Below are 12,659 nucleotides of genomic sequence, written 5' to 3' on the forward strand. Positions count from 1 at the left end.
GCCTCTCCATCCAACAGCATACCCAAGGCTTCAGACTGCTGACACTGTCAGAACCCGGGGGGTTTTGAAAAGACGAAGAAGGAATTTAACATCTGATCCCACCCTGATACCCAGCTTAAGTAATTCTCACTCAGAGAGCAGCCACCACATTCCTCCAGCAGGAGGGGAGGCCGAGACAGCAATGCCGGCAGCCCCAGCCCCAGCCCCAGCCCCAGCCCCCGCCACAGAGCACAGTGGGCAGCGGCCAAGCAGCTGCAGGGACATGCTGGAGCACACCGTGCCTTGGCCCCGTGCTTGTGTTCTTTGGTCTCCCCACTGATAGCTGAGGTGGGGGTCAAATGTTGATAAAGGGAAGTGGCTTCTTCTCGCAGAAGCAGGGAGGTGGCTACGTCAGCTAAGAGCCAGCTCTTGAACTCTGGATTTAAACAAAAGTACTTGAATAGTCTGGACAGGAGGCCCTTAGAACATGATTGTTTGTGAGGAATTTGAGTTTGAGGGGGTGACAGGGAGCCAGCCGGGGACCAGGAAACTTGCGTCTGCTCTTGGTTTCCCTCTCCGAGCACAGTTTACCTATAAGTCAAAAAGAGCTGAACTCCGTCAAAGTGAAAGCAGGCTGCCATCTCGCCTGCCTCCTTTCCGCTCAGGCACCTTCCATGATGAGGAAGATGATGAAGGGGGCTGTTTCCATGAAGAGCCAGGCTAAGCCAGGTTTTATGCTTGGCCTTGGCCATCTCCTGCATTGCACCTGGGTTAAGCACAGCCACGTGCATCGCCCTGGTCTGAGGGCCTGGACCATGTCACCTGTACCATGCATAGCCAATCCCCCATCACATGTCAGGTTTCCCAGCCTCCCAACATTTACCCATGCTGTACCTTCTGCCAGGAGAGCCCTCCCCACACATCTTCACTTGCCAACACTTTACCCTCTTCCAACTGGAGAGAAACCCCATTTCTCTCCAGGAGCCGTCTTCAGATCCTGACCGCAGGCCATCTCTCCTCACCCTCCTGGTAACCCCATGGCATTTCATCTGTGTTTCTGTAGTGGCATCAAGCGTACTCTCTCTGGTTTATAGTTATCTACACACTGATCCTTCACCTGCTGGCTGAGAGGCTCTTTGGGGACAGAGAATGTGTATTGGCAATAGGAATTTATGTAAAGGGCTTTGGAGACAGGTAGATCTAGGCTTAAGGTCATAAGGCTTTAGGCAAGGTATTCAACTCCTTTGAGGCTCAGTTTCCAGGTTCACAAAATGCTGTTGTGAGGACTGCTTGAGACAACATGTCTAAGGTGCTTAGCCTATAACTTGGAGCCAGGAGGGTGCAGAACTGCCGGCTCCCTTCTTCTGTTCTCTTTCCACAGCTCCTAAGGCTGAGCTTCCCTTTACACAACTCCTAAGGTGGTGCCTTCTGTGTGCTAGTTGCGTGGAGCTAACAAATTTCACACTATCTCAGGCATTCTAGTTAGAAGAAACAAACAAAAAAAGGGACCACCCTTCCTGTGCTTCCTCAGACTGCAGAAGATGTGGGTTTCAAAATGTGGACAGTGACTCCCTATGTCCCCTGTTTTTGGAGCAGACACAGAGAAGTCCCCCTTGGATGCTGACCTGAGAGGCACATGGCCTTGACCTCCAGCCCCACGAGGAAAGAGCCAGGTTGCTGTTGGAGCCGCAGACATGCCCGGCCTTACCTACTGCACAGCTCAGCCTCCTCCCCTGTGGTGTCTGGGACAGCTGCCCACCCTCCCAGAGCTCTTGGTTTCTTTTATTTATCACTCAGGGATTTCCCACCAGGGAGCTTTACCTGACATCCGCAGGCCCAGATTTTGTCTGGCTTCCCCCGGGGACAGTGTGGAAGAGGGATGGCTATCCCCAGCTGTGGGGCCAGCACACCATTGAGTCCCTGTGGGAAGTGTGCTCTGAGAGCCTGCTCCTTGTAGGGCTTGAGGATAGACATGGAGTAGACACAGGTGACCAAGATGTCCCTGTCCCCATGCTGAGTGCAGTCTGGCCAAGATGACAGACACCACCGAAGAATAGACCACAAGTGTGGTGGGTGTGAGGAATGGGTGAATCAGGCCTTCCCTGATCGCAGGGACCAAGTCCCCATTCTAATCTGTGGTCACATTGTGATCTCTCAGTCAGCAAGCCCGACTGCCATGGCCCAGAGATTTGCCAGCCCTGATCTGGGGTCTGCACATGCCTGTGGAGGAGAGAACTCCTGCTCGCCATATTTTGTCCTGGGGGGTGTAATCACACCCAGGCCTAGTCCCACCAGTCATTTATATCCCTTCTTCCATTTGTGCTTCAACCATGAGAAGCGCACCCGAATGCTACCTTCTGCACGTATGCATGCGTATTCCGGTGTCTGGTTTGCTGCATGTGCCTGTGATGTGCACAGCAGCCCCCCCTTACCTGCTGTGATGCTTTCAACAATTTCAGTTACCAGCAGTCAACCACAGTCCAAAAATATTAAATGGAAAATTCCAGAAATAACTCATCAGTTTTACATTGTGTGCTGTTCTGAGTAGCATGATGAAATTTTGTGCCTTCCCACTCTGTCCAGCTTGGGATGTGATTCCTCCCTTTGGCCAGTGTTTCCACACTGCGTTTGCTACCAAACAAGTGCAAGAATAGTGATGCTGGCATATTGGTATAATTGTTCTATTTTATTATGAGTTGTTGTTAATCTCTTACTGTTTCTAATTTGTAAACTTTATCATAGGTATGTATATGTAGGAAACAGCATAGCATCTATAGGGTTTGGTACTATTCACAATTCCAGGCATCCACTGGGGGTTTTGGATTGTAGCCCCCTTGGATAAGGAGACTGCAGGCAGTGGGGTTGTGGCGGGGGCCAGCAGTGGCATGATGTCTGCTCACTGTAACTTCTGCCTCCTGGGTTCCAGCGATTCTCATGCCTCAGCCTCCCAAGTAGCTGGGATTACAGGCATGGGGCATGGCTAGTTTTCGTATTTTTAGTAGAGACGGGGTTTCGTCATGATGGCCAGGCTGGAGCATATTTTCAATAGAACAAAGGGGAGATCTGTGTAGCCAGAGGGACAATATTGTGATTTGGAAGTAAGATCTTGCTTCCTGTCCCAGCTTTTCCACCAAAGTTATCTGATCTTGGATGACTTATTTAATTTCCCTGAGTCTCAGTATTATCAGCTGTAAATAAGAAAACTCATCTTACCAAACTCGTGAGGCTATTTCTGAAGCAATACATTTGAAATCATATTACAACATCAAAGTGTAATACATAGAAACTTATAAAAATAAATAAATAATCCATGGAAAGTGATCATTTCATTATGTCTCCTATCAGAGAGTCTATTGATTCCATTTTACAATGTTAAGCAGAGGTTAAGCATCTTGTATGTTGTGGTAGCAAGAAATAAATCTGTGAATACAATGTAGCTACATACCTGAGTGAGATAACTTGAGGGTGAGTGGAGAGCACCAAACCCAGAGTACCCTAGCAACCAAGGCAAAAAGAAAAACGCTCTGGCTTGCAGAGTTTTCATGATCTGATTTGTAAAAGCTAAATTAAAAGTCCTACTATAAAGCAGGCATTGAATGGTTGCTTTCTCATACCGTGGTTACAGAATGACCCAAACGCAGCACCCCGTTTCACCAGGAGGTAGGCGGAGGAGTTCCCATTGCAAAACTGCTCTCCCTCTCTTACTGTCTTTTAGCCACAATGCCCCTATTCTGAGATCCTGCTGTCCCCCGCCACAACCCCACTGCCTGCAGCCTCTCCCTCCTCCCGTTTGGCACCATCCTTCCTCCTGCTGACTTCCTTCTCCAAATGTTTTCTCAGGTGGTTAAGCTGAAAGGCCAAGTACTGTCGGTCATGTATCGATTTCGCACCAAGAACCGGGAGTGGATGTTGATCCGCACCAGCAGCTTCACATTCCAGAATCCCTATTCTGATGAGATTGAGTACATCATCTGCACCAACACCAACGTCAAGTATGTACTCCACTGTTTCCCTCTCCTGGAATCCACATGCGCTTGCTTGGGTCCAGAGCTGGCAATTTTATTTGGAGCTCTTTTCTCCCTGCCGCCTCTCCCTGCAGCTGGAAATCCCTGCAGGATTAAGAACAGAGGAGACTGTAGGTCCCCATCACTGTCTCCCTCCCATGTTCCTCCTTCTCATTTCCCTCCTGATTTGTGAGAAACAAAAGAATGAGTGATGATCATGACACTCCCTTCCCTTCAGTGCAAGGTGCTCCAGTTTCTGTTCCTCTTTTCTTCCCCCTGAGCATGGAACCCAGCCAAATGGAGCTCTGCTGGGCCGTCCCATGTTGCTCCCTGTTGCAGCAGCTGCTTGTGCCTGGTTTCTTGGTCCTGCTGCAGCCGGGGGTGGACGAAGTGAGGCTGAGCCTCTTGACAGCTCTAGAGAATGGGACAGGTGGCCTGGGTGTAGGCACCTCAAGGACACATGACTTCCCTGCTGCCCAGCCATGGAAGCATTCCTCCCTGCCCAGGGCCCGAGGATCCCAAGATCTCTGCTGGAGTCACCACTCCTATGTCCCATGCATGTTAGCAGACCTTGACCCCACCACTTCCTGGCTGTGCAACCTTGAACAAGTCACTTCCTCTCTTCACCTCCCTCATAAGGTTGCTGTAAAGATTAAAGGAAGTCAAGCTACAGGCCAGACACGGGGTTCAACTTCCAGCACAGTGAGCATGACCTTGAACAGGTCATACCTCCTCTGCATTTAATCTCAAGGATATACAAGGCCAAGGAACCAACACAAAGACATTTGGACAAAAGGATGTCCAAGCAAATGCAAGCATGTGGAAGCCATGGCCAGTGTGTCGGGAGGACTGTAGCATGCAAGGGTGTGAGATGAGGTTGGCATCTGGAAAACTGTCCCCATGTCTCGCCATCATAGTCAGTGGCACCAGCATCCACCATTTTCCCTGGTTCAGCACTCGGTTGGGGGACCTATTTCCAACCCTACCACCTCCTCTTCCTCATCTGCTGACATCCCTTCTCGGTAGCCTCCCCGGAATTCTGAAGCCTCCAGGTGGTCACCACCGCCTACTGGCACTCTCAGAACTTGCCTGGCTCTGCCCTCTGTTGCCGTCCCTGAGCCCCTCGGATTTGGGAGTTCCCATCTGGGCCCCACAAAGTAACCTTCTTTCTAGGCAACACCACCCTCTGAGTCCTCAGCCTCTACCCTGCTCCTGGGCCAGAAGTCACAGAGCTGGACAGATGAGTCCATGCAAGACCTCTCAGGGGGCCAATGACCTGGAATTTGTTTTTAATTTTAGATTCAGGGAGTACATATGCAGGTTTGTTACATGGATATATTGCATGATGCTGAGGCTTGGACTTCAGTTGAATCCATCACCCAAGGAGTGAACATCGTTCCCAATAGGTGGTTTTTCAACCCTTGCCTCCCTCTCACCCTCCCTCTCTAGTAGTCCCCCCAGTGTCTATCATTCCCATCTTTATGTCTGTGAGTACCCAATGTTTAGTTCCCTCTTACAGGTGAGAACACGTGGTATTTGTTCTTTTGATTCAGCATTAATTTACTCAGGATAATGGATTCCAGCTGCATCCATGTTGCTGCAAAGGACATGGTTTTGTTCTTTTTAATGGCTACATATTTTGTGGCATTTGTATACCACATTTTCTTCTTCTTTTTTTTTTGAAACAGAATCTCACTCCATCACCTAGGCTGGAGTGCAGTGGCACTATCTGGGCTCATTGCAGCCTTAACTTCCTGAGCTCAGGTGATTCTCCCACATCAGCCTCCCGAGTAGCTGGGACTACAGGCATGCACCACCATGCCCAGCTGATTTCTTGTATTTTTAGCAGAGATGGGGTTTTGCCACGTTGCCCAGGCTGGTCTCAAACTCCTGGAATCAGGCAATCTGCCTGCCTTGGCCTCCCAAAGTGCTGGGATTACAGGTGTGAGCCACTGTGCCCAGCCCACATTTTCTTTATTCAGCCCACCATTGATGGGCACCTGGGTTTATTCCTTGTCTTTGCTATTATGAATAGTGTTGCAGTGAACCTGCAAGTCCAAGCGTCTTTTTGGTAGAACAATTTATTTTCCTTTGAGTATATACCCAGTAATGCAGTAATGGGATTGCTGGATTGACTGGTAATTCTGTTTTTAGTTCCTTGAGAAATCTCCAGACTGCTTTCCACATGGCTGAACTAATTTACATTCCCATCATCAATGTGTAAGCATTCTCTTTTCTCTGCAACCTCGCCAACATCTGTTATTTTTTGACTTTTTAATAATAGCCATTGTAACTGGTGTGAGATGGTATCTCATTGTGGTTTTGATTTGCATTTTTCTGGTGATTAGCAATGAGTATTTTTTTCGTCTGTTTGTTGGCTGCTTCTATGTCTTCTTTTGAGAAGTATCTTGTTCATGCCCTTTGCCCACTTTTTAATGGGGTTTGTTTTTTTTCTAGTGATTAGTTTAAATTCCTTGTGGATTCTGGATATTATTTCTTTGTCAAATGCATAGTTGGCAAATATTTTCTCCCATTCTGTAGGTTGTCTGTTTACTCTAGTGATAGTTTTGTTGTTGTTGTGTTTGTTTGTTTTTCTGTGCAGAAGCTCTTTAGTTTAATTAGATGATGACTTGGATTCCAACCCCAGCTCCCAACTGGGCAAGTCACCTACTCTTTCTAAGCCTCAGTTGCTTCATCTGTAAAATGGGGAGAATGACAGAACTACTGGCCCAGAATAATAGAATTATTCTGCAGATTCTGCATGGAGCTACTGCATATGAAGCACTCTACTATGATAGCAGGCTGAGTCGGCCCCGGTAAATGTGGTCTGCAGTAGCTATCACTGTGATTGTCAGCAGCAGCAGCAGCAATGCAACCCTGCCACCCTTTGCAGCGACTTGGCAGTTTCTTGGGCCAGTTCTTGCCTGCAGCCCTAGATTATGTTTGGTCTCCTAAATGCCCTGCCTGCGTTCTTCCTCTAACTCCGGGCAGATCACCTTGCCTTCCAACAACCAGAGACACCAGGACCCTCCTGGTGATTCTCTTCCTGTTCATGAGTGTATCTATCTCAATGCCCTCCTCCTCCATTTCCGGCTCCTAGCAGGGGCAAAGACTCCTCCTTCCAGGGCCAAACCCTGCACCTTCTTCATCTCCCTGCACGCCCCTGGACTCCCATGACCCTCCCTTCTTGTCTCATCCTCCTTGTTGGCTCCTTCTCGGGCCTTCACATAGACACCTGACTTCCTGATCTTGGAGAATCCCTGTCAGGCCAACCCACCAAAGCTCCCCTCCCACCTGGCCCTGCCAGATGTGTCTGTGGGAACCTCCTTCTTTACCATTCATCTGTTCTTAGCCCCTTACAGCCTTGCTTTAGCCCTGAAGGTGTTGAAATTGTTTTCGCAGAAGCCTCTGATAACCCACATGAAATAACCTATTCTCACTGGTCATTCTCCCCAGACTCTGTCCGACCAGCTCCTCTTTCTTAATGTCACCCTTGGCTGACTTGATGCTCTGATTCTTTTTTTACCTTTACCTTCTAGTCAAGACTTTCTTGGTTGTAAGTAGAGCAGGAACAAATGTACTAAATCACAGTTCCAGGTATGCAAAAAGATAATACTATTTTACTATTTTCCATTCTGATTTTATCTGGTGAAACTCAGTTAGCTTGGCCAAATTAAGGATGTTTTATTGTCTCACTTCTCCCAACATGGGAAAAGGGTGGTTCTTCTTTACTCAGGAAGCAGAGAGGTACCACCAGTGCCAGGCTCATATGTGGCCCAGCCTTGAAGAAAATAGGGACGCTTGAGAAACAGGAGTAAAAGTAAGCAGGGCTCAGGATTCCATGGTGCTTTCTTTGTTCAACAGGTGTGTTATGGAGGGTGCTGAGCACGGGCCTTTCAGGAGCTCTTGAGACAGGGTAACAGCGTGTGCCCACTGACCTGAAGGAGCCAGGTGCAGGGCGGTGGGAGCCCCAAAGGGAGAGGAGGAGAAAAATGCTAGCCTGGATCTGCTTAGCATCTGTTCAAGCCATAGCTTTAAATGCCAGCCTGGATCTGCTTAGCATCTGTTCAAGCCACAGCTTTGTCCCAGGCTCACACCTCCTGTCATGGCCCCTTGTTCCAGCCACTCCAAGCTAAGACTTGAGCTCCAGTAACATGGAGAATGTAAGAAGGGGCAGACGGGAGGGACAGGTAAAATGCAGTGGGGGCAGAGAATAAATACTTCCCCTCGGGGCCTCGGAGAAAGCATCCCCAGGAGGTAGCACTGCAGTGGGGCTTGCAAGAAAAGTAAATATCCCCCTGTGAAAACCACCCTTGGGGCTGAGGTTTTGCTTTCTTTTCCTGAAAGTCAGGCAGCACTGAGAAAACAGAAAAGCCATCTTGTATAGGGTTTGGCCTACGTAGTTCCTCTGGAAAGTCGCTGTTGCAGTTTGTGAGGTTACATGGATCAGGATGCCCCCTCAGGACATAGTTACACCGGAATCCTCAGTCTGTGTCTCTGAACTGAAAGGTCCTGCATTGGTGAAGTTGGTTGAAAAAGTTTACTGTGGACGGTAGAGGGCAGTGACAACCATGAATGTGAACTGGCTAGCTCTTTTTTGAATTTGGGAGGCGAGACTTTGCCAGCAGTAGGCAGACTTGTTATGAAAAGATCCTTAAATGCTCTGTGCTGATGGAAGGGGATGGCGAGGGTGAAGTGTGGGCAATTTGCAAGCTTGGTTGCTTTCAGTCAAAAGCATCCAAAAGAAACTTCCTGGAGAAATTGAGTGTTTAATGTCAAACATTTGTGTAAAGTTACTACAAAGAAGACCTCTTCAACACCCTTGCATTTTCTCCTGTTCCATCATATGTGGAATGAAGTCCAGAAAAACCCAGACTGATTTAACATACTGGTCACACACCACAGCTTTGAAACGTGCCTTGGCATTGGGGGCCAACACTCTTTTGGGGCTGTTTCTTAGCTTGAGTCATTTCAGTGTTTTTACTTGGGCACAACCTAGCTGCTGTGCTTTCTTCATTTCTGACATCTTTTTAGGGAAGTGATCTGAAGTTATCTCTTTGCGTCCGTTCAGGCCAAGTCCTCTTTCCTGTCACAGCATTGTTCCAATGTTGTCATAACCACACCTGTTGGCTCATGTGTGTGTGTGTGTGTGCATGTGTTTTTAAAACCCCACCATGCACAGAATCATGATTGAGTCTCTCTTGAGCCGACTGACCATCATGTCTCCTTTGTCATGCTTAGCAGTGGCCACCTGGTTGGTCCTAGGCAGGTGGTGGAGCATAGGGGTGGGTACAAAAGAAGTCAAAGGAAAGGCTGCATTCCTGTTCTCTGCAGAGCATAGAGGCAGTAAGGGCCTGAAACACCCAGTCACCAAACCCTAGATCTGGGAGCTATCCTGGATGCCTCCCTCTCATTCACCTCAACAGGCAACCTGGCACAGAACCAGAGCCCCTGGTTCCAACTGGGATTCTCTCTAGCGCATCTCCTTCTCTACCTCTTTGGCACTGCCTTGGTTGAGGCCTTTGCCCCATCACAATCATCGGTCTTACTGACCATCTCCCCTGCCTTCCATCAGGCCCCTGCTGAGCCAATCCACATGGCCAGGAAGCGAGCTCTAACACACACATGCATGACTGGACCATGCTGCTCTCTGGCCCTGATCAAATCAATTCCAAACCCTGTAACAAGCATTTCGAGTGCTTCACAATAGACATGCAGATGGTGCTCAACCAGGGTGGATATTATTAGCCTCCATCCCCAGACTCCTCCCAGCGTGCTTCCAGTTACTCCCAGGGACATGATTCCAGCGACCTCGGAATGCCCACTTCATGCCGTCTTACTCACTTAGGCTGAGTAAAAACCCCTGTCCAGGGAGCATGAGGGAAAATTGACAGCATCTGCCCAGCCTCCTGCACCTCGCCGACAGGAAGCCGGGCTTGAAGCATTCACTTTCTACTCCTCAGCCATTGTAGCCCAGCTAATGGAGGGCAGCACTGGCTGCGGTAGGAACCCACTTCCCTCGCATGTGCTGTCAGTCAGTTTTCTCCTGAGCAGCCCTGCTTTCTCCTTCTCTGGAATTTGCAAGCACACCAAGGTTTATTTTTATACCATTGCTGTGAAATGTCTGAGAAAACTCCCCAGGGCTCTTCTCAGGATGGGGCAGCCTGCAGGTCAGCACTTTCTCTTCCACACATGCTCAGCTATGGAAGCAGAAACCCAAAGGTTGTGGGATGGAGATGCTGATGTTCCGACCACAGAGCCAGAGTGGTTAGGGTCCTGGGGATTTGCTAGCCATACCTGTGACCTGAGTTTCTGCTTCCCAGTGAAAGGACCTTTTTCTGTCTAGGAGCCCAAAGAGGAACAGAACTGAAAGCAACCCCCCAGCCTAATACCAAGACCCCTTATCATGGCCTTTATGCACATTAGAAACATGGGCCCTCCCCAAACACAGACATGCACCAAGGTGTGTGAATGGAGAGGGCTGGGTTTGTGCCCCACTTTGCCCCTTGGCCAGGCACCTGCGGCACAGCTACACAACTCCACACAGTGATCCTATCATGTCTCCGAGATTCTGGGCCTGGGCTGGGCACAGCCTGAGTTGCAGGTAGGAGTGGTTGTCATTTCCTGGAAAATGTTTGTGGGTTGAAGGTAGGGCTCTGGGAAAGGGGTAGAAAATGGTTCATGGATTGCTGCCATCATGGGGAGTTCACTGCTTCAACCCCACCAAAGTCCCAAGGAACAGATTTTTCTCTTTCCTATGGCTCAAGATGCCCAAAGTACTGGAATGGGAGACGTGGAATAACTGTCCATGTTATAGCCATGGGTATGTCTCTTGGGCTAGGGCAGCAGCTTAGGACAGAGGAAAAACTGTGCAAGGTCTCCAGCCAGACGACTTGGATTTGAGTCCTATGTGTTCCATATTCTTGCCATGTCACCCGGTTGCATCCTTTACACATCAATTACATTCTAGCCATGTCACCCTGGATGCATCATTTACATTCTAACCGTGTTACTCTGGACACTTAGTTCACACCCTGGACACTTACATCTACACTTTCATCGTTACATCTCAGTTGCTTTATCTCTGAAATGAGGATACTGCAGAGATGTGAAAATGTTGACAAAATACTGGCCATCAGCCCTACATTCAGTGGAAGGTGTTGGTGCCCCCAAGATGTGAATCAAAGCAAAACAAAACAAAAGTCATAAAGTAAGAATAAGGAGGTATAGAAAGGAATGCTTTTTTTCCTATTGAATATTGATTCCTTTTTCAATTTCTGGAATACCAATTTGTTTGGAAAATTATTTCTGGTGCTCCCACTTTGCTAGTCTAACAAGCATGGGCTGAGACTGCCTGGTGGGAGATCACGTGCTTCTGCTTTTATCCTTTTCCTTTTATCTGGGCTCCCACACTGACATTAGGAGGCAGACTGTACCCTTGGATAGAATCTTGTTCATCCTGAGGCGTCATCTTAACTCACCACACTGTAATTGCTTGCCCACGTGTGTCTTTCCCTGGAGACTGTCAGTTCCATGAGGGCAGGGATCTTGTGGGTTCTGAGTCATCGGTCTGCCCCAGTGCCTGGCAATAGAGTTCCGTACGGTTCACTGAATGAATGACTCCTCTGGGCTGGACTCAAAACAGAATGTTCACCAGGTCCTCCAGCTGGGGTTCCCATTGAGGAGACCTTCCTTTATGGTGGGGACACACACACACCAGGGCCATCAGCACAGAAGGCATGGCCAGAGGAGGAAGTGGTGTTGAGATCATACATCTTTTGTAATGCTGAGAAAAAGAGTTTAGAAACAGAACCCAACTTATTTTATGTTTCTCCAGGGGCAGAAGTTCCCCAGATGAAAGTTATAGGGAGGTGCATTTGGGCTCTTTAGGGGTCATGCTTTTTATAAATATTTCTGTCTGCAAATGGAGCAAGCTGCCCCAAAACGTAGTGAGCTCTCTAGCAGAGAAAGTCAAACAGAGACTGACCAGTTGCCTGTCAAAAGAAATGATGTACCGGGCGTTGCTGTTATCAGAGGAGCTGTGGACCAGATCACTTGTGTGCATTTGCTTCTTAGGAGCTGAGAAGAGTCAGCAAATAGCAATGCATCTTTTATGTAATCCAAACAGCCTACACTTGGAATGAGAAAATCTAGTCTTGCTCAGTCTTCACCACTTACCAGCCTGGTGGTTGTGTTTCTACCACACACAATTGGTGCACTCTCTGCCTTGCCTGTTTGCCTGGGAGGAAGATTGAAGTTAACCATTGTGGAAAGGGCCAAATGGGATCCCTTGATGTCTGTCCTGGTTAAGTTTGGCCAGTGGAGGGACTGACTGGAGACAAAGGAACAAGAGTGGAAGAGGAAAAGGTATTAGGCAGCCTTGCTCACCACAGCTCTCACAGGTCTGATAGCTGCTCACTCCTTCTGTCCCTTTGGCCCTAGGGATGATGATGGCTTCCTGTTGTTGCTAGCCTAGGGGCTCTTCACCATCCTAGTATAACATCTATGAAAGCTTTTTCTTTCCCAAATGGGGCAGACAGCAAAGCACCTTGAAATCAGAAGTATCAGATCAGTCCTTGGCTCTATTCTGTGATAGCCACTTACCAATTGGCCAACCTTGACAACCACTTAACCTCTTTAAACTTCAGTTTCTTAACTTTAACTTGAGGGTAAAGT

General features: G+C 48.5%; 1 protein-coding gene across 1 annotated transcript in view; it reads left to right on the forward strand.

The window, feature by feature from the left end:
• ARNT2 (aryl hydrocarbon receptor nuclear translocator 2) overlaps positions 1-12,659 on the forward strand; it is a 176,400-nt gene that overhangs the window by 132,448 nt on the left and 31,293 nt on the right. The window contains exon 8 of the mRNA XM_025390052.1: positions 3,820-3,971. Coding sequence (XP_025245837.1) covers positions 3,820-3,971 — 152 coding nt within the window. The remainder of the gene's footprint in view (positions 1-3,819; positions 3,972-12,659) is intronic.

This window comes from Theropithecus gelada, chromosome 7a (genome assembly GCF_003255815.1).
Source record: "Theropithecus gelada isolate Dixy chromosome 7a, Tgel_1.0, whole genome shotgun sequence".
NCBI classification, from domain to species: domain Eukaryota; kingdom Metazoa; phylum Chordata; class Mammalia; order Primates; family Cercopithecidae; genus Theropithecus; species Theropithecus gelada.